The 21,632-nt window shown below is 40.1% G+C and overlaps 1 protein-coding gene across 4 annotated transcripts in view; it reads left to right on the top strand.

The window, feature by feature from the left end:
• Positions 1 to 20,860, top strand: part of CEP95 (centrosomal protein 95) — a 37,432-nt gene extending 16,572 nt beyond the window's left edge. Inside the window, exons 7-20 of one of the 4 annotated variants that reach the window (XM_044938758.2) lie at positions 6,711 to 6,839; positions 7,635 to 7,732; positions 9,255 to 9,367; positions 9,554 to 9,683; positions 10,286 to 10,436; positions 13,071 to 13,210; positions 13,974 to 14,063; positions 14,876 to 15,005; positions 15,765 to 15,934; positions 16,048 to 16,122; positions 17,567 to 17,719; positions 19,821 to 19,967; positions 20,213 to 20,284; positions 20,544 to 20,860. In XM_044938758.2, coding sequence (XP_044794693.2) covers positions 6,711 to 6,839; positions 7,635 to 7,732; positions 9,255 to 9,367; positions 9,554 to 9,683; positions 10,286 to 10,436; positions 13,071 to 13,210; positions 13,974 to 14,063; positions 14,876 to 15,005; positions 15,765 to 15,934; positions 16,048 to 16,122; positions 17,567 to 17,719; positions 19,821 to 19,967; positions 20,213 to 20,284; positions 20,544 to 20,720 — 1,775 coding nt within the window. In that variant the 3' untranslated portion in view covers positions 20,721 to 20,860. Of the gene's footprint in view, positions 1 to 6,710; positions 6,840 to 7,538; positions 7,733 to 9,254; positions 9,368 to 9,553; positions 9,684 to 10,285; positions 10,437 to 13,070; positions 13,211 to 13,973; positions 14,064 to 14,875; positions 15,006 to 15,764; positions 15,935 to 16,047; positions 16,123 to 16,867; positions 17,053 to 17,566; positions 17,720 to 19,820; positions 19,968 to 20,212; positions 20,285 to 20,543 lie in introns of those variants that run through there. The other 3 variants (XM_006049444.4, XM_006049443.4, XR_326749.4) reach the window with 3 other exon arrangements.
• The last annotated feature ends 772 nt before the right edge of the window (positions 20,861 to 21,632 follow it).

The following is a 21,632-nucleotide window of genomic DNA, read 5'->3' as shown; positions in this document are numbered from 1 at the left end:
TCTGCATTCAGATGGATATATCTTTGCTTTTCTCCTTTGCCTTTCACTTCTCTTCTCTTCTCTTCTCAGCTGTTTGTAAGGCCTCCTCAAACAACCATTTTGTCTTTTTGCGTTTCTTTCTCTTGGGGATGGTTTTGATCACTGCCTCCTGTACAGTGTTATGAACCTTCGTCCATAGTTCTTCAGGCACTCTGTTTATCAGATCTAATCCCTTGAATCTATTTGTCACTTCCACTGTATAATCATAACAGATTTGAGTTAGGTCATACCTGAATGATCTAGTGGTTTTCCCTACTTTATTCAATTTAAGTCTGTATGTCTAATTAACATTTGTTACCTAAAACTTACCAATTTTTTTATTGTAATGAGAACTTTTACAATTACTCTATTAGCAACTTTGAAGTAAACAACAGTATTTTTTCTTAAATCCTTTTTAAAATTGAGATACAGTTAACATACAATATTATATAAGTGTTAGGTATACAACATCATGATTCACAATTTTTAAATTTTATACTCCATTTATAGTTTTTATAGGTCTTCCCTGGTGGCCCAGATGGTAAAGAATCCACCTGCAATGTGGGAGACCCGGGCTTGATCCCTGGGCCGGGAAGATCCCCTGGGAGGAAGGCATGGCAATCAACTCCAGTATTCTTGCCTGGAGAATCCCAAGGACAGAGGAGCCTGGCGGGCTACAGTCCATGGGGTCACAAAGTCAGGACACGACTGAGTGACTAAACACGTAGTTATAAAATTTGGCTGTATTCCCTGTGTTGTGTGATATATCCTTGTTGCTTTATTTTATACATAATAGTTTGTACTTCTTAACCCCCATCCCTGTCTTGTCCCTCTCTCCATTAGTAACCATTAGTGTATTCTCTGTATCTGTGAGTTTATTTCCTTTCTGTTATATTCACTACTTTTATTTTGTATATTCCACATATAAGTGATATCATATATAGCATTTGTCTTTCTCTAACTTATTTCACTTAGCATAATACCCTCAAAGTCCATTCATGTTGTTATAAATAGCAAAATTTTCATTCTTTTTTATGACTGAGTAGTATTCCAGCGTGTGTGTACATAAACCATGTTTTTTCTATCCATCCGTTAATGAACACAGGTTGCTTCCTTATCTTGGTGATTAGAAATAATGCTGCTGTGAACATTGGGGTGCATGTGTCTTTTCAAATTAGTGTTCTCTTTTATTTTGAATATATAGCAAAAGTGGAAGTGCTGGGTCGTATGGTAGTTCTATTTTTAGCTTTTTGAAAAGCTGCTGCATTGTTCTCCACAGTAGCTGCACCAATTTACATTCCCACCAGCAGTGTTCAAGGGTTCCCTTTTCTCCATATCTCCACTGACATTTGTTATCTGTGGTCTTTTTGATAAGCCATTCTGACCAGGTGATAATCTCATTGTGGTTTTAGTTTGCATTTCTCTGATTAGCAGTATTGAGAGTCTCTTCATGTACCTGTGGCTATCTGTATGTCTTTGGGAAAATGTCTATTCAGGTTTTCTGCCCATTTTTAAATTGGGGTTTGTGTTTTTGATGTTGAGTTGTAGAGCTATTTTTATACTTTGGATATTAACCCCTTATCAGTCATCTCATTAGCAGATGTTTTCTAATTTTAAAGGTTGTTTTTTTGTGATGGTTTTCTTTGCTGTGCAGAGCTTTTAAGTCTAACTAGGTCTCATTTGTTTGACTTTCAATTGTTTATTTTTTGTTTTATTTCCTTTGCTTTAGGAGATAGATCCAAAAAGGTATTGGTATGATTGTTTCAAAAAGTGTTCTGCCTATATTTCCTTCTAGGAGTTTTATGGTTTTGGTCTTATATTTAGACCTATAATCCATTTTGAGTTTATTTTTTGTATATGGTGTGGGAAAATGTTCTAGTTTCACTCATTAATGTGTAGCTGTCCAGTTTTCCCAGCACCACTTATTGAAGAGACAGTCTTTATTGTATTTTTTGTCTTGTCATAGATTAATTGCAATCTGTATATATACATGATTGTTTTAAGTTGCTGATCTCTCACTTTCAAGTCCTTTTTAACAGCCCTGCATTTGTACTTTCCTCCCCTCACAATTATTGTTTTTGATTTTATATTTTATATCTAATTATTCTGTGGATCCCTTAACAGGGCTTCCTTGCTGGCTAAGTGGTAAAGAATCCGCCTGCCAGTGCAGGAGATACAGGTTCAACCCCTGGGTTAGGAAGATTCCCTGGAGAAGGAAATAGCAACCCAGTCCAGTATTCTTACCTGGGAAATTCCATGGACAGAGGAGCCTGGCAGGCTACAGTCCATGGGGTCACAAAAGAGTCGGACACGACTTGGCAGCTAAACAACAGTTCCTTATTGTGGCTATTCCTGATTTTGCTACTTTTGTCTTCTAACCTTATTAGCTTTGTGTGTGGTGGTTTCCTACCTTTTCTGTATGGTTGCCTGTACCAATGAACATTTTCATTTCGTAATTTTCATGTTTCTACTTATAGCCTTTTTTTTTCATTCAGAAGTTCCTTTAACATTTGTTGTAAAACTGGTTTGGTGATGCTGAACTCTTAGTTTTTGCTCGTCTGTAAGGCTTTTGATCTCGCCATCAAATCTGAATGAGTCTTTCTGGGTAGAGTATTCCTGGTTGTAGGTTTTTCCCTTTCATCACTTTAAATATAGCCTGTCACTCCCCTCTGGCCTGCAGAGTTTCTCCTGAGAAGTCAGCACATAGCCTTGAGGGAATCCCCTTGTTTCTTCTCCCTCATTGCTTTTAGTAACAAGAGCAGTTTTTAATTTTTACCCTTAGAACTAGAGTTGTCTTGTAATGTGGGACTTCCTGCACTTCCTGGACTTGGATATCTGTTCCTTTCCCAGGTGAGGGAAGTTTTCAGTTATTATGTCCTAAAATATGTTACCAGCTCCTTGTTCTCTCTGTTCTCCTGGAACCTGTACAATGGGACTGTTAGTGCACATGATACTGTGCTAGAAATCTACTAAAATGTTGTCATTTCTTATCATTTTCAAAAATTCATTCAGTGTCACTGATTTCCACTGCTCTCTTCTAGCTGGCTGATCCATTCCTCTATATCATTTAGTCTATTTTTAATTCTTTTTAGTGTATTTTTCATTTCAGTTATTGTATTCATTTCTGTTTTGCTCTTTAGTTTCTCTTTGTTAAAAACTTCTGGCTTCTCATTCTGTGCAGCCGTTGTTCACTTGAGTTCTTTGATCATCTTATACGATCACTACCCTGAACTCCTTCTCTGGTAGACGTCTGTCTCCACTTCACTTGGTCCTTCTGAGGTCTCACCTTGTTGCTTTGTCTGGAACACGTTCTTCTGTCACCGCATTTTGCCTAAGTTGCTGTTTTTATTTTTGTGTATCTGGTATGTTGATTATGTTTCCCTACTGGAGAAGTGGCTTTTTGTTGGAAATGTCTTATGCATCCCAGCAACATGTCCCCCTCTCGTCACCTGAGCTGTATGCCCTAGCAGTTGTCCCTATGAGGACTGCGTGGGGTCTTCGGTTGTGGTGGGCTATTCGGTACGCTTGGTTGGCCCTTGGTCCAGTTGGTTGCCAGGCCTTGCCTTGTGCAGAGGCTGCCAGCTGCTGGTTGGCTGGTCAGAAGGTGGCTAACTGTGTAACCTCAGAGACCCCCAGGGCTAGTGCTGGCTCGGTGGTGGGTGGAGTCAGACTCTTGAAGGCTGCAGAGCTGTTTCCTGCTGGTTGGTGGGTAAAGCCAGATCCTGGCTTAGTGCTGCCCTATACATGGGCAGAGCAGGTCTTGGAGTCTGGTTGCAGAGCCCAGGGGTCCCAGAGCTGGTGTCTGATTGCTGGGTGTAGACAGTTCCTGACACAGTTGGGTACAGGGTCTGGGGTGTCCTGAAGCTTGTGCTGGCCTGCTAGTGGCCAGGGCTGGGGCCCAGCTGTCCCAGTGAGGGGTCTGGCCTACTGATCCACATGTTGCAGGACTAGTTTTCTTGCATCTGATGTCTGTCCCCTGGTGGGAGAAACTGGTCCAGAGGCTAGAGCAGGCTCCCTCGAGGCCAGGACCAGGGCCAGCAGACCTAGGATTTGGAACTGCTGCATGCTCACTGGTGGGTGAAGTTCAGGGGGTCTTAAGGCAGCCTGTTGGCTGATGGGTGGGGCTGTGTCCCCGCTCAGTTGCTTGGCCTGAGGTGTCCCAGCACTGGTACCTACAGGCTTTGGGTAGGGCCAGGTCTTGGTGCTAATAAGCTAGAGGTAGGATTCCCCAGTGCCGCTTGCCAGCACCAAGGTCCATGTGGCAGAAGGAGTTCCTCACAACGGCTGCCACCAGTGTCTGTGTGCCCGGGGTGAGCTGCCGCTGCCACCTGTCTCACCAGGAGACTCTGAGTTCAGGAAGTGGGCCTGGCCTAGGCTCCTCTCAAATTACTGCTTCTGTCCCCAGTCCCAGAATAGAGATTTTGTGTGTGCCCTTTAAGAATGAAATTTCTTTCCTGCAGCCCTTTGGGACTCCTAAAAGTAATCACCACTGCCTTCAAAGCCAGATGTTCTGAGGGCTCATCTTCCCAGAGCAGGACACTCAAGCCAGGGAGCTCACTCCTTTGGGAGAACCTCTGCAATGTAATATTCTCCAGTTTGTGGTCCCATACGCCTTGGGGTATGGGACTCGACTATATTGCAAGTCTGCCCCTCCTACCATCTCGCTGTGGTTCCTTATTGATGTCTTTAGTTTTAGTTATAGAAGATCTTTTTTGGTAGGTTCCTATCTTTTTCATCAACTGTTGTTCAGCAGATGGTTGTGGTTTTGGTGTGCCCATGAGAAGAAGTGAGTTCAGATTCTTTGTACTCTGACATCTTGGCCATCCTCCCTTCCTTATATCTTTTCCATGAGTAAGGAGACATCCCTTGCTAAGCACCTTGTAATAAGATACACAGCAGGATCTCATCGTGATGCAGACCTGGCCGAGGCATGCTGCTCTGTGACTTGAGTTGGGGAGGCGGTAGTGAGGCCTCTGTAAGAGCTGGGTTTGCTTTACAGTTGGCGTGAACAGGACTCATGGAGGAGGTGGCTTCTGGCGCCCAGGGCACTGCCCACTCAACACAGTATTAATTGTAGTCACCATACTTGTACACTGGGGCTTCCCTAGTGGCTCAGACAGTAAAGAATCTGCCTGCAGTGCCAGACACCCACATTCGATCCCTGGATTGGGAAGATCCCCTGGAGAAGGGAGTGGCAACCCACTCCAGTATTGTTTCCTGGAGAATTCCATGGACAGAGGAGCCTGGTGGGCTACAGTCTGAGGAGTAGCAAAGAGTCGGAGATGACTAAGCAACTAAAACTTTTACTTACTGTACGTTAAATCCCCATGACCTATTTATTGTATAATGGGAAGTTTGTACTTCTATCTTCACTCATTTGTTCTACTGAGGACCTTTTTGTTTTTTTTGTAAATGAGATATTATGTATGTATGATATAAATACTTACATAATTTTTTTTTGTCTGTGCCATGCAGCTTGTGGGATCTCAGTTCCCTGACCAGGGGTTGAAACCAGGCCACGGCAGTAAAAGTCCAGAATCTTAACTCTTAGGCCACCAGTGAAATCCCTAACTGAAATATTATTAATGTTTACAGTAGAGAAGTTCACAATCTCTGCAGTGATAAACCAGTACGTTCTAAAACAATCTGAAGATTGAGAGATAATTAAATGTGTAACTTTTACTCTGACAAAAGTTCTAGATGATAACTAACCATGAGTTTTTCGGAGAAATCCCATCAAAAAAAGGGGGAATCCATTTTGTTTATGGGGAGTTTGTGTATTGTAGATTTCCAAGGCAGCAAAATGGTATTTCCTCAATTTCAGAACTATTTTAATACTGCTTTCTATGTAATATGTTATAGAGCTGATTCAAAATATTAACCATTCAAAAATTAGACAAAACTTGGGATTACCCTGGTGGTCCAATGACTAAGACTCTGCACTTCCAATGGAGGGAGCCAGGATTCATTCCCTGGTCAGGGAACTGGATCCCACATGCCCTGACTAAGACCTGGGGCATGCAAATAAATAAAAATTAATGTTTTTTTTTTAAAAGGAAAAAACAGAACATTTGTTTGATCTATGCTGCTGCTGCTAAGTCACTTCAGTCATGTCCAACTCTGTGTGACCCCATAGACGGCAGCCCACCAGGCTCCCCCGTCCCTGGGATTCTCCAGGCAAGAACACTGGAGTGGGTTGCCGTTTCCTTCTCCAATGCATGAAAGTGAAAAGTGAAAGGGAAGTCGCTCAGTCGTGTACGACCCTCAGCGACCCCATGGACTGCAGCCCACCAGGCTCCTCCGTCCATGGGATTTTCCGGGCAAGAGTACTGGAGTGGGGTGCCATTGTCTTCTCCGTGTTTGATCTATAAATCTTTGATGATGGTTCCAACCAAGACTTCTAGCTCAGAGATGCGCCTGTGCAACAGTTGGCACTTCTGCAACCCTGGCCCCTGCTTTTCTAAAGCAGAGGAATGAAGCGCTGTGTAAAACTGCTTTTAAGTTACATAAATGACTCTGGGCTACAGAACTACATGTTGCTATTAGTTATGAAAAAGTAATTGGTATTTCAAGAAATCAGACCAACATAGTTCTGTGATTTATGTCATTTCTGATATTTTTATCCTCAAGATATAGACTTTTAGCTTTTAGTCTAACAGCAATAAAAAAATTGTACCTTTAATATTTTCTAGGTGCCCAAGGTCCTAATGAAATGCAGTCTAAAAAATCCTCAACCCTTCCATGCTCTAGCTCACAAGAAGAAGTGTTGAACCCTCCCTCTAGTTTTTTGTCCAAGAGCAGGACATCCTTTGTTGAAGACAGTGAGTAGTAATGCACAGAGTTCTTGAGACTGTGGCTGGGAGCTGGAGGTGGTCGATCGTGAGCAGTGCTGTTCGCCTTTTTACTTTTGTTGCTCTATGGTTAATGTGATTCTTTTTGGTTTTACATGACCTCATTTGTAAATGTTTACTATTATGAACTTGGATGTCTTCTTAGATGGTCTTTGGTCATATGTTTTGCATCCACTATTTTATTATCTAAATCCTCTCAAAGGCTTTAGGACAGTAAGAGTCTCCGATACATTAGTTTATCAGTTGGTGGTCTTCCAATTATATTAACTTGAAAAAATATTCTCATTTCATATTATCTCTAGGATTTTCATACGGTTAGTATTATATAAAGTCATAGTTAATGGCTAACAATTTTTATAACGTATAGATGAACCATAATTTATATAGCTATTCAAGCCATTTAGGTTTTTAGTAATTTTTCATTATTTTTAAATAACTTTTTAGGAAACTATTATAATAATATTAAAATTATATTCTTCCTGATTTAATTAGGTCCCTACTTGTTCATTTAGAATGAGTCCCTATTTCCATTGTCTTTTTGGTGTACTTTTCTTAAAATCAAGTTTAAAATATATTTCTAAGTAGTGTGTGTGTACACTTGTTTGTATAGGGTATATGTATATGTGAAATGATTTATGTCTCTGTGTCCACTTTACTTTGTCCAACTAGCAGAAATTTCTTCTGTGGATATGATTCCAAGTGCTAGGAAGTTAGGGGAGCCTATCCGGTCAGCTATTCCTTTACATCCCCCTTACCACCCTTCAGAGCCTCGAGCTCCCTGCCCCATAGGAAAAGAATACTTGCGTTCAAGTCACTGCTCCCCTACCATGAATTCTACCGGAGAAGGCACGGCATTTTCTACGGTAAGTGGAAAAGCTTGCTTTCAGCTGGACCAAAGCTCATAGATTTATTTAAAAGTTCTCTGCTAGACTAGTAGTCAAGAATACTGCACTAACCAGAGAGCACTGTAGTTCTTAAAATTCACCTCTGCATACACCTGCATATTCTCAGCCTGGGAAGATAGGGACAGGGTGACTATAAAGGGGAAGTAGGATGAGCCGACACTTACCGAGTGCTCATTTGTATTAGGCCCAGTTCTGCATACTTTACAAATACTGGATAAATTACTTCTTACAACACAGCTCTGAAGTAGGTACTATTTTTATTTCTTATGGGGAAACTGAAATACAGGGTTTAAGAATCTTGTCTGAGGTCACACAGCAGTTGCAGAATTAGGATTAGAATTCAGGCATTCTAGCTTCAGAACCCATATTGTATGTATCTAATTTAATAATTGAAATTATTTAACAGAAAGTCTAAAAAATAGTCTTTCAGCCATATTCCTATTAATCCAGCATGAACTACTATTAACATTCTGGCCTATTTGCTTCTACTCTTTTCTTTGAAAATAAAAGCCTTTTTTATACAGTCATCATGTTCCTATTTTCCCAGCAACAAGAGCACTCAGGTATATGCCAAGGGTAGGTATATTTAAAAAATGATATGCTGTCATTATTAAAAATTGAAACAGTACCAAAAAAGTAAGTTAGCATTAGGTGACTGTCATTCTAAACATTCTGAGCATCAGTTTAGGTCGGAGGGTGAACGGATAAAGAGAGAAAGGGATCATAGGTTAGTGGTTACTTTGAGGGGGCTTGCAGGGGTGGTGGAAGGGCTTCTGAGTTGTTGGTAATACCCTTTTTCTTTACTGGGTGGAAGTTAAATGGAAATAATCATTTTGAACCAGTTCTTGAGAAGGACACTAACTTGTTTTAAAAAGGTTTCTTTTAAATATGATTGTAATACAGTTTTTACTTAAAGGCATTAAATTTAATTTTACTTTAATAGAAGAAAAAGATACTGAAGTGAAATTAAAGAGATAGTTAAGCATGAAATGTTTCTTAACCACAAGAAATATTTTCCATAAGATTCCCTCCAAAGTTAAGATATACATTGTTTAAAATGTTAAATTTATATTCATATTTTAGAGGTTTTGCCTATTTGAAGTTTCTGTTGACTCCTTCATATGAAAGAAAATGATTTTAATACTTTCCACTTGTGATTTGATCATTTTTTCACTGTCCAGGTGTAGCCATAACCTCTATAAATTTTCATATTTGAGACCACTTCACTTGCCTTTATATTTGAATGACATCCTGAGCCATGCTTTTTCTTTGAGGACAAGTTTACAGACATTGCTCCATTCCTTTGGCATTGGTGATCAGTAGAGTGTTTTGACAAATGGGTTTTTTAAAAAGGCAAAACATGGAGAATAAAGGGACCTAGCTTTCTATCACAGGTCCTCCCTTCCCATCACACACAATATGTTGTTTTTTATGTCTTCTCTGTATCTTTTTCAAATAAATTCTCCTTTGTTTTTAATAGGAACCAGACAATAGAGTTTCCTTAACTTCCAAGTTGTCTAAAGATAGCAAACAGGAAGTGTATCCAGCTCGGGACCAAGGCCCTAGGACAAGGAAACTTCCCAGAGAAGAAAGGTAAGAGCACTGCAGGCGTCAGTGTTTACAGGTTGTTTGCAAAGGGATTTGCAGAGTTAAGCGTATACCCTCCAGATGGAGCTGTGAAGGCCAGGATGAAATATTTGGCAAAGCATGTATTACAGTTGTTCTGAACTGAGTAATGTACACTTGTCTATTTAAATGTCATATCACTTTTTATTACAGATACGAAAACAGAGCTGCAGTCTCATCCTGGGATTCACCTTTCTCCCAGAGGGCAGGAAAAAGGTTAACAGAACAAGAATTACATGCAGTATCAGAGAAACTATCTCAGCGCCTCTCTGAACTAGATTCGGCAAGTCTTATTTTTTTGTCTTATCTGTATTGAGATTGCCATAGTTGGTGAGCATTTAAGTGATTTTCCAATTAAGGTGAAAGCTAAGCTTAATGAACTAGAAAGTTAATTTTATCTTAGTTACTGTGAAAATCTGTAAATCAAGCAGATGGGACATAGGCTGAGAAATTATCTCCTAGCCTTTTATGATATAACCAGATTTGGTACATATTCATCCAAATTTTATCAAATTCTGATTAAATAACAGATGATTACATTAAACCATATGTATTTAGATGCATATGTATTGTTTCTCTTTGTCACTAAAGACATTTTGATATAAAATTGGATGAGCTCTGATTTTCAAAAATAAAATACTGTAGTTTGGAGATATCATTGAATAAATATATTAAGTCCCTATATAACTTACTCTTAAGGTTATTGGAACTGATAGTCTGTGGCACTGATATATATCCTTTAGAAACTCTGCATAAGCGTCTGAAAACTTGTGCCTGAACCTGTGCCTAATTATCAGAGAAAGCTTTTAAAAGGTTTTATCTAATCCTTCCAACTTGCATTCTGCTGAAATCAGTAACAGATGTTAAAAAGAATTTTCTTGATAGATGTTAAAAAGTGCCCTGGGTGATCGAATGAAAGAAACGACTGGCTCCGAAGAGAATATTGGAAATGAAGAGGTGGGAAGTGGAAATGATGAGACACTGTCTCAGCACAGTGATGGCATTGTGGAGTATGGACCGAAGAAGCCAAGGCCAGGTAAAGCCTGTATGCATTTCATCAAGATCTGTTTGAATTTTATCTTGTTCTTTTGTTTGGAACATATTCTACTGTTTCTTCATTTTCCTGACTTTGTGTTGGTTTCTGAGCAGTATGTAAAACAGCCACTCTCTCAGTCCTGAAGGAGTAATCTTGCACAGGAGGACTCTTAGCGTTCAGCCCATCCCTAGCTCCTGGTTGGTTCTCAAATCTCTGTGGTTGTCCAAGCCACTCTCTTCATTCTTAATGGCTCCTGGTAGTTGAGGTTGTGCCCTAACCCTTTTTGATGTGGGTTTTTTGTCATTTGGGTCACTAAGCTAGTGTCTGGATTCTTTTCAGAGGAAATTATTCCATATGTAGTATATGTTAGTGTCTCTGGAGGAGATGAATTCAGGAGCCTGTATATTACCATCTTGAACTGGAACCCTCTCACCCCTGTCTTTTTACTTAAAAAAAATTTTTTTTAATGTTTTAATTGAAGGATAATTGCTTTATAGTATTATGTTGGTTTCTGCCAAACATCAACATGAGTCAGCCATAGATACACATATGTCTCCTCCCTCTTGAACTTCCCTCCCACCTCCCTCCCTATCCTACCCCTCTAGGTTGTTATAGAGCCCCAGTTTAAGTTCCCTGAGTCATATAGCAAATACCCATTTCACCTTTTTTCTTGAACAGCATTGTGTTACCTGTCTAAATATGCTATTTTTTTAAATTTACATAGATACTATATATATTATTCTGCAACTTTTTTTTTCCTGTTAACATTGTTTTAGAAATCTGTTCGTACTTCTGGTTCACTCATTATAACTACTGTGTAACCGAGTTCATGCTTCCTTGGTGACTAAGACGGTAAAGAATCTGCCTGCAATGCAGGAGAGACCTAGGCTTGATCCCTGGGTTGGGAAGATCCCCTGGAGAAGGGAATGGCTACCCACTCCAGTATTCTCAGGGCTTCCCTAGTGGCTCAGACAGTAAATAACCTTGCCTGCAATGTGGGAGGCGTGGGTTCAATCCCTGGGTTGGGAAGATCCCCTGGAGAAGAGAAGGGCTACCTACTCCAGCATTCTTGCATGGAGAGTTCCACGGACGGAGGATCCTGGCGGGCTACAGTCTACAGGGTCATGAAGAGTCGGACATGACTAAGTGACACTTTTCACTGATTTCATACAGTGTGTCTCATTTATATGAGTGTGTATTTTTATTTATGTATATGTGGATTTTTTTTGCTTCCAGATTTCATAACTACAAACAGTTCTGCAATGAACAACTTGTAATATGTGCAAAAGCTGCTCTAGGATCCACATCTGCCAGAATTGGTAGATCAAGGGTTTACACTTTCTTACCATTGCCAACTTCCCCTCCAGAGTGACCGCACACATTTGTATTTACATGAGCAATGCCTGACAGTTTTCGGTTTGCCACATCGTTGCAGATGCTTCCTACTGCTTGTTCAAATAATTATCCCATTTTCCAGCAACTAAAATTCTGCATTCATTTTTATCTACTTTGGTCATCCCTTGTTTCTCTAGAAACAGTCCATTTCTCATCCAGAACTTACTTTTCAGTGTTTTATTTAACTTTAAGAATACTTTTTCCTTGTCTTGATTATTTCCTCTCTTCCCTGAGATTTGGCTTAGGTAATCTCTAGGAACCCTCATCCTGCAATGTGCATGTTATACCATTTTGAAAACACATTGTAAGTTAAAATGTTATGTTTATTGGATCTTCAATTTCTAAAGAATACATTGTGAACATAGTAAAAATGTTATTAAAACACCACTTAAAATAGATTGTGCAAGTTAGTTTTACTTAACTTGAAAGATTTAAATGAAGAGAGTATGTGCAAGTTAGTTTTACTTAACTTGAAAGATTTAAATGAAGAGAGTAAAGAGACAAGAGCTCGAGGACAGGTTACTTCTCTGGAAACATTTATTTAGAAAGTTATCAAGCCTTGCAGATTTCCTTGATGTCAGAGCTGTATTGAATTATTCGCTTTTCCAAAAAGGCACAGCATTCCCCTCTTCACAACTAGCAGATTCCTAAGTTTATCTATAAACAATGGGACATAAAAAGGTTTGTGGAGGGAAATAATTTGTTAGATCTCACAGGCAGTGTGGAATATGGGGGCTGGATCACTAAGTAGGGAACAACAGGACTGCTTAAAAAGGCTAAATAACTTCTGTGTGTAAGGTGCTGCTTTATAAGGGTAAGGGGTGTGTGTGTGTGTATGTGTGTACACATACATACACACTTACATCCCCCTCCTCAGGACCTACATAGGTAAAAGGTTAGCGGACACATTGCTATGGTTTACCTTTTTTTCCCTCTCTACTACCAAGAGTACTTACTAAGTACAGGCCTTTGTGTGCAGCAGGCATCCCACATGTTGCTCCATTTTCAACCCAAAAGTGAATATAGAAACTCAGTACATCTTTGAAACATTTTGAGTACGTATTTATGTGCATTTGTCTGTCTGCTTGGTATGATTAACATACAAATAGAAGTTACTTAGAGGAGAGTACATTCAGCATATTCACAGTCTCTCTGGATTTGGTAAAAAATCAACTGTTTGGTGCCAGCTTAACATTTCTGGCTCTCAGAAACTCACGGTACGTGTCTCTTGTGTTGCAGGACTTGCCGTGCATAGAAAGGCATCCTCCAGATCTCATTCACTCTCTCCATCTCCAGTTAACAAAAACAAACAATTCCCGATGGAGAGAAAAAAGCAGCGAAAACCAAAAGAAACAGATGTCCGCCGATTTCAAGCAAAGGTATATCCCATCTCTTGACTGTTACTAGGCAGCAGGTATTACCATTATTTACCCTCAGCAGGATGCTACAGTGAATATGCTGTTGATGAAAGGCATAAAATGCATTTAGGATTCTTGAGCTGAGTGGATGACAAAATCATGTGACATGGCTTTTATGGTCCCCCATTATAAAACTTGTACTCCTGAAACTCTAACAAAACTAACCATATATAGCCCAGGGCTCCAGTGGATTAAGAAAGTGTATCAGTGTAGACTGATATTTTCAGAGAGAGGTTTAGAAATAAAGAGAACTTGAGGTGGGTTAAATGTGACAGACCATTTGAGTTACAGATGGGATGAAAATCCCCAAGACAGGAATGAAAGGAGGTGGTTAGGGGTCAACAGGAGAATGAATGTATGATTACTGAGGAAGACTTTCTGCTGTGGAATAGTGATTTTGAAATGTAACATAAATTTAGAACACTTAAGTTGTTTGCTGTCGTATGTTTTATAATGGTGAAAACTAACTCAGTATGTAATTCAACATGTAACTTCCATCCAAGGGTGTATCAAAATAATTATAAACTGTGGGAACAAAAAAACAACATTAGGTAAAGTTTTATGTCTCAGTTAGGTGTCTGTTAAATAATATGTTTATTGATCAGTAGCCTGAAAGGAACTTTAAAAAAAGTGATTCGAATGGCAGTCTTAGGTAGATTTTTTTTTCTTCATTTTCATTTGTATGTTTTTAATAACTATAATATCATACTGCCTTTCCCTGTAGGCAATAACCGAGGCATTTGAAAAGGAACTAAGAAGAAATAAAGTTCAAGAGAATATTGGACCTCTAGGAATAAATGACGAGGAGGAAACAGTGGGTAAAAGTCTCTACTGTAATAAATGCCATTTGATCAGATCAGTGGAAAGTACAGAGATGATCTTTTTAAAAGGAAAAAAGAATCGACAGAACCTTAATCATTAGCCTCTTAGAAAAAAGCAGAATTTCATTTCATGGATGTGGATTTTCTTTTATTCATAGGGTAACCAAGCTGCTAAAATGTGGTACCAGAAACACTAGTATTTTTTCCTGCCTGCCTGAAACTTACATCAGTTTTAAGGGCTTCTATTGTTTTATCAGTTCACCAAGGCTTTAAAGACAGTCTGGGCTGAGAAGTTAAAGAGGGAGAGTAAGAGAAGACAGAAAATCCCAGTTCTAAGCTTGGTTGGAACAAACCCAAAGCATAAGTTTTCATTGCCTTTCAAAAGAAGAGTTACAGAAGCTAAATGAAAGCATGGAAGAAAATGCTTATGCTAAAATGTTCACAAACCAGGATATAGAATACAGTATGGTTATAACTAAACATTGTCTTAGAACTTTTGTAATCCACATGGAAAAGCCTGTCAAAGAAGCAAGCACATCAGAACATTGTCAGTTGTTGTATTTAGCGGGTAGGACTATGGCAACTATGAAACTTGAATAAGATTCAGTGCTTTTTCAAACTCCACAGGATGCCAGAAACTAAAGAGGTATTTCACTTAGAGTAGGTAAAGACTAACCAAATTTTAGAAGTCTGAAGTAAGGTAGTTTGGTTGGGAATTATGTTGACTATTTTTGCTGATACGTAATATTTAAGATGATATATGAAAGACCTATTAGACTTCTCATTCTATTGTTTCCTGTCTAAGGAAAAAATATACAGAGAAGCTGTTCATAAAAGAACTCCAAAACGAAGCCAGCCCTGGAAGATTTACTCTAGAAAAACCACAACTCCAAGTCCAAGAGGTGGCTTGCCAAAGCCAAATAAAGCAGTTCCAAGTAAGAACCACAAAATTGTACTTTATGGAAAACTGGCATGCTTTGAAAGTGCACACTGCCTGCCAAGGACACAGCACTGAAAACTAACATCTACCAGTGAGCTGGACAAAGTGCCCTCTTCTGCCACTGCTGTATGCTAAATTTCTATAAAGAGAGATAAAACTCTTAAATGAGCCATTTCTTTAAAACTCTTAAGTATATGCCAATACATTGGCACAGAGGAATGCACTGGCTATGACCTGCTGTTCCAGCTTCAGCTCTCTCTGTTCACTAAGTGCTGGCTGCCTTTTCTTTGTTTCTGGGAAGTTGGTAGAACCAAAGGGATGCTCCAAAGCAAGCAGAGAGCCTATCCAGCTCCTGTATATTGACAGTTGGCACCGAGGTGCAGTTTCAAAGACCACTGACCTTCTAACTACATCCTATTAGACACAGACTTTCCCTCCTGGGAGGGTTGGAGAGTCTGTTTGACCACACACAGAGCATCCACCCCAGGCACTGAGTCAGCTGAGCAGTTAGGACGGACTTCACAAGACCAGCATGTCCTCAGTCAGAAATGTTGAGCTTATTTTCATCCTTACTAGTTAGTTGGCTTGTCCCAATCAGAAAAGGAATGCAAAAGTAATAACATACTTTTAGACTTGTTCTTTGCAGGCTCAGAGCCATATCACGTAGATAAGCTTTGACTGAAGGTTGAATGAGGTTTCTTCTTAAAAGCTGTCAGCAAGTTTCTCAGATTAAAAATTTTTTTTTACCTCACAGTGAAAGTGAATGAACACAGTCTCCTGCCCCTAATGCTGGAGCAGTTTCCATTTCTCTATGTTTCTGGCCAAACACTAAGCAAAATGTGGAAACAGCAAATCGCACAGGTTGAACAACTTAAAAAAGATGCATATAGAGAAAATCGATCAAAGAAGAAACTCCAGGATGAAGTAAGATAACTGTCAATTAAGCATAGAAATATAAAGCAAAAAGAGGCAGAGCTTATCCTTGATAATCTAGTGAATAGAATTATTAACTTCCTTCTCTTCCATCCCACTTAAAGATAGAAGAAGCCTTGAGAAGGCATGACCTCCTTACTGCGCTTATCAAGAAAGAATATGAACATAACAAGAGACTGGTATGTCAAGAGCAAACTGGGTATTATATCTTTGAATTTGTAAGTTATATTAATTACTTTTATTTGTACTAGCTGGGCAGTATCCCTACTGACTCACCTCCAGCATTTGCCTGTGGAAGCATTTAGGTCTTTAACCAACATTGATGTGAGGGTAAGGTGCTAGGTGCTTCATAAACACGGTTTTATTTTTTCTTATTTATTTTTTAATTGGAGGGTAATTGCTTGACAGAATTTTGCTCTTTTCTGCCAAATATCAACATGAATTAGCTATAGGTATACATATGTCCCCTCCGTCTTGAACCTCCCTCCTGAACTTCCCTCCCTATACAGTGTCTCGGTAGTAACACAATGGAGATGTTTTCTATGAAATGAAAAACCTGACGTTTTGAAATGTTAACTTGCCCTCAGTCTCACCATAATCAGCAAGGGCAAGGCTAGATTTTAATCCAGGTCTGTCTCTACCTATGAGCCCCTTCAGGGTACCAGGTGGTTAACTCAAGTGGCTTTTTTGGTCCTCTCCCTTGTTTCTCAGGTCCCAAATAGAAAGTTGAGGTTATTTATGCCTCCATTATAATTTGGGCTAACAATCGCATACAGTATAATGTTATCCTCTTAAGTATCATGAAGGGAGAGGACAGAGATCAAAGACATTAATAAGCCAGAGGAAGAGACTGAGTATAGAGACAAGCTGCTGCTAAGTCACGTAAGTCGTGTCTGACTCTGTGTCTGACCCCATAAACGGCAGCCCACCAGGCTCCCGTCCCTGGGATTCTCCAGGCAAGAACACTGGAGTGGGTTGCCATTTCCTTCTCCAGTAGAAACAAGGAGTGAGAACTGAAACTCTCAACAGTTCCTGAGAAGGAAGGGGAAGCATCAGGAATTGCATGTGGGACTCTGGTGCTGGGGAGAAGAAAACACGTGTCTGGACAGGTAGTTAGAAGGCTTTTCCTTCATGACTTCATTTCATCCTACTTTGCTAAGATATCACCTGATTTCCTTAGTTTTGCATCTTTTTAGAGTGCCAGTTTTCTACTCCTTTTAAGTGGGCATCTGGGTGTTACTTAGGTGACCTCCTGGAGGAACAGGGAGATGAGATTCTCGTTTGAGAGGGGCTCAGTGGAGACGGCTCTTCTTTTTCCGCTCTTTGGGCTACACAAATGGCATGCGGGATCTTACTTCCCCACCAGGGGTGGGGCCCATGCCCCCTGCAGGGGGAGCACAGCATCTTAACCACTGGGCTGTGGGGCAGCTCTTCCGACTCCCATGATGAACCTACCAACAAAGACTGGAAGGCTTCTGGGGGCCACACACACTGCCCAGCCAGCAGACCACGGGCCCTCCATAGCCAGCTTGCTGCCTGAAGACATCGTGATGGGGAACAGGGCAGATGAGAACATCGGAGTCTGTCTTCCTCTTGTCCTTACCTCTTTTTCCTTTCCCTTAGCAAGACTTCAAGGACCGAATTCATAGGCAGAAATTGACCCAATCAAAGATAAAAGAAAATCGACAGCAGATTGTTCGTGCCCGAAAATATTATGATGATTATAGAGTTCAGTTGCGTTCAAAAATGATGAGAATGAGGAGCCGGGAAGAAATGGTAACTATGGCTTTTCTGTCCAGTCCAATTAAAAAGATAAATTTTGTCTGTTACGTTTTTGAACCACCTTCATTGCGACTCTTGTCCTAATTTGAATGCAAGTCTGAGTTCAGACTTGTTCGCACCTCATTTTATTACTGCCATAGTGTGTCCCAGTGTATTCTCGGTCTCTACTACTACTTTTAAAATCAAAGTGTAGTTGATTTACACTTGAAGTATAGTTGTGTTAATTACTGCTTTACAGCAATGACTCCGTCATACATCCATTCTTTTCCATTATGGTTTGTCAAAGGATATTGACAAATATCCCATACAGTAGGTCCCTGTTGTTTATCCATTCTCTATATGAAAGTTGGCACCTGTTAACCCCAGCTGAGCCGCTGCATCCTGCCCCCTCAACCCTCTCCCCTTTGGCAGCCGCCAGTCTGTTTTCTCCACCCCTATTGTTTGTTTGGTAGATGGGTTCACTTGTCATATTTTAGATTCCACGTATAAGCGATATTATATGGTATTTGTCTTTCTCTTACTTTGTAAGATAATCTCTAGTTGCCTCTGTGTTGCTGCAAATGGCATTATTTTGTTCTTTTTTTGACTGAGTAATGTTCCATTGCATATATGTCCCACATCTTCTGTGTCCATCCATTCATCTGCTGATGGACGTTTAAGTTGTTGCTGTGTCTTGGCTATGGTGAACAGTGCTGCTATGAACATCAGGGTGCATGTATCTTTTCAAATTATAGGTTTGTACAGATATATGCCCAGGAACAGGATTGCTGGATCAGATGGTAATTCTATTTTTAGTTTTCTGAGGAAGTTCCATATTGTTTTCCATAGTGGCTTCACCAGCTTATATTCCCACCAACAGTGTAGGAGGATTCCCTTTTCTCCACACCCTCCCCAGCATTTGTAGACTTTTTAATGATGGACATTCTGGCTGGTGTGAAGTGATACTTCATTGTTTTGATTTGCATTTCTCTAATAATTAGTGAGGTTGAGCATCTTTTCATGTGCCTGTTAGTCATCTGAATTTCTCTACTGTGCTTATCTTAATGTGACGTCTTAATTCTCTCTGACCTCCTGTGTGTCGGTATTTTTCCAGGATGACTGCATTAGGGGGCTGGGAACATGTTCTAAGAGACAGGAACTTAAGGTGTGATTACATGACCTCAGATTCTACTCAAAATCAGGAAAATAATGGATAGGTATGCTGTGAGATCTTTCCACAGGATACTTGCTATTTCATCCTTATCAAGCTTGTGATTCCGAACTAGCAATATTCATCTCTAGAGTAAAACATTACGGTAATTCTACTTCATGGGACTAAATACTCTGAAGGGAGTCATACTGCTATCCTCATTTCTAGAGGATACTTAGGCTTCGAGAGGTTTAATGACTTCACACTAAGGTAATACCACCGACTAATGAATGCATGGCTGTACTTTGGTCAAGAATTCTTACTAATCAGTGGAGGACAAGTGGGCATATCCAAATCCTTTGAACAACTGTTTATCTGTGGCCTAGATAATAATGACGTGGCCCTCAGCTGTGCACAAGTGGACATGCAGCATTTACTTCTGCTCTGGGGTTATTTTCCTGTATATATGGCTGCAGCAAAGAACCTTTGGGACACAGGAAAAGATGCTGAACATCATTAGTCATTGAAGGAATACAAATCAGAACAACAGTGACAAACTCTCACCCATAAAGATGGCTAAAGTAAAGTATTGGCAAGGATGTAGAAGTTGGAACACAGATGCAGAGCTGGTGGGGTTATAAAACGGTGCAACCACTTTGGAATACAGTCTGGCAGCTCCTCAAAAGGTTAAACATGATCCAGCACTTTCACCCCTAGGTAACTATACACAGGTGTTCCTACTGTAACAGCCCTATTTATAACAGACAAAAAGAGGAAACACTACCAATGTCCATCAGCTGGTGAATTAACAAAATGTGATAGCCATATAGTAGAGTATTAAAGTAGTATTTGCTAATATTTCAAAAACTTTGTGAAATACAGTCAGTATGCATACCTCTAGTTGGGCAAAATTTTATTCCTTCATGAAAACTCCGCATAACTTTTTCTGACTTAAATAATTAACAGATATTTAAGAAACTGTTTGAAGAAGGTTTACAAATTCAAAAGCAAAGGTTACGAGACCTAAGAAACTATGCCAAAGAAAAGCGAGATGAACAAAAGAGACAGCACCAGAATGAACTGGACTCAATGGAGAACTACTATAAAGACCAGGTGGGTTCACCGCTGCTAGTTTACATTCTGCTGCGCTTGATCTTGACCCCCTGGTGTCACGAGTCTGTGTTAATTCAGAACTTGTCACTACACAGGTTAGACTGAAATTTAAAATTAGCTAGTGCTTGACCACAGTAGAGAATCTGTATTGCTGATTTTCATTAAAGATTTTAAGCCTGTAAACATAATTGTTCATATTTGGACTACAAATACAAGGTTTGTTTTTTTTTCTTCCCTGTAAACAGTTTTCATTGCTGGCAGAAGCCATATCACAGGAACGTCAAGAGCTCAAAGCCAGAGAGAAATCACAGGCCCAGGTAATAATTAACAAGATAGAAATCATTTATTTACATTTTTAAGAAATAGAAGTGGAGAGGATACTAGTAAGATCTGTCAACGATTCAAAACCTGTATTCTGTGATTTTAACTTGACCTGTTCAGATCTCTGTGAGAGCTGCTGCTAAACTATTAAAATTACTGCAGAAGCTTAATGAGTAGGAAAGTAGAGAGGGAATAAAAATAGATGAGGGCCTGGATCGTGTTGTGACTAGCAAGATGACATGAATTCTCTTTTAGATGTTATATAAGGTGAAGAGGGAGCTGAGATCTAAGATGGAGAAGGAAATTCAACAACTGCAGTACATGATAACACAGGGCGACGACGACGCTTTTTTCCGGGAATTGGAAGCTGAGCGCTTCAAATGTCGGCTTCATTTGGCCTCCTTTCAGTACAGTAAAAATCCCTTCCTATGATGCCAGGCTTCCTCAGTGTGGACTTCACCAGGGCAGAGCTAGAACTGAGCCAGTAAAACAATCTAAACCAGAAGAATCATTTCTGAATGACTTACTGACTAGTACTCTTTATGAAATAAAATAAATACTGTTTTCTTAAAGTTTCCTGCTTTGAATTTGACCTAAAACTTTAAAAGAGGTGCATGAAAGCAATTAACAAGCCTCAATTGAGCAGCAAGCTCCTGAAGCCTATTGCTTTAGGTGAACAAAAACAGCACTTGACCAAAAAAAAAGATCTCTGATTCAGAAAAGAGCTATAAAGTGTGGGCTTGTCACTAGAGGTGGGTCTTAGGGTAAAACCTTAAAAATACGATGGTTAAGTTTGTGTAACTTTGTCACATGGAGGCTGGAAGATGAGAATTATGCATTATGGCCTCTGTCATTTGGGAGGGGTGACAGGTGTAAGATTATCCATCTGTGTTCAAAAGAGCACTCGTGATTGCAGGTGGGAAGGAGTACACCAACCCTGTTTCTGGGGAGAGCAGAGGAGGAAGAAGGAGAACTCGCTCAGGGTGATGTCCTTCCTGAATAGGAGGGCTTCAGTAAAGGCCAGGAGGGGCGGGGAGACTTTAGAGCAGTTGAGGAAATGGGAACTTTGCTAATCAAAGCCAGAGAATGGCAGAGGGCACCAGAAGAGGATTGGAAGGGAGAAGAGAGGCTCCCATTAGGGTGTATATAGAGAGGAATATATGGACAAGGATAGAGGCCCAGGGAGGCCAGCTGGCCATGGTAGGGTGGGATCTGCTTACCTTGGAGAGAAGAGCAGCAGCTGAACCCAATGCTCTGGTCCCACGTGCTGCCCTTTTGGAATGACAGCTGACAGGGTGGGGCCTCTAGGCAGGCAGGAGTTCCCTGGATAGCCAAGTTTAGAGC

This window comes from Bubalus bubalis, chromosome 3, assembly GCF_019923935.1.
Source record: "Bubalus bubalis isolate 160015118507 breed Murrah chromosome 3, NDDB_SH_1, whole genome shotgun sequence".
In the NCBI taxonomy this organism is placed as follows: Eukaryota; Metazoa; Chordata; class Mammalia; order Artiodactyla; family Bovidae; genus Bubalus; species Bubalus bubalis.
This window is presented reverse-complemented; position numbering and strand designations above follow the sequence as displayed.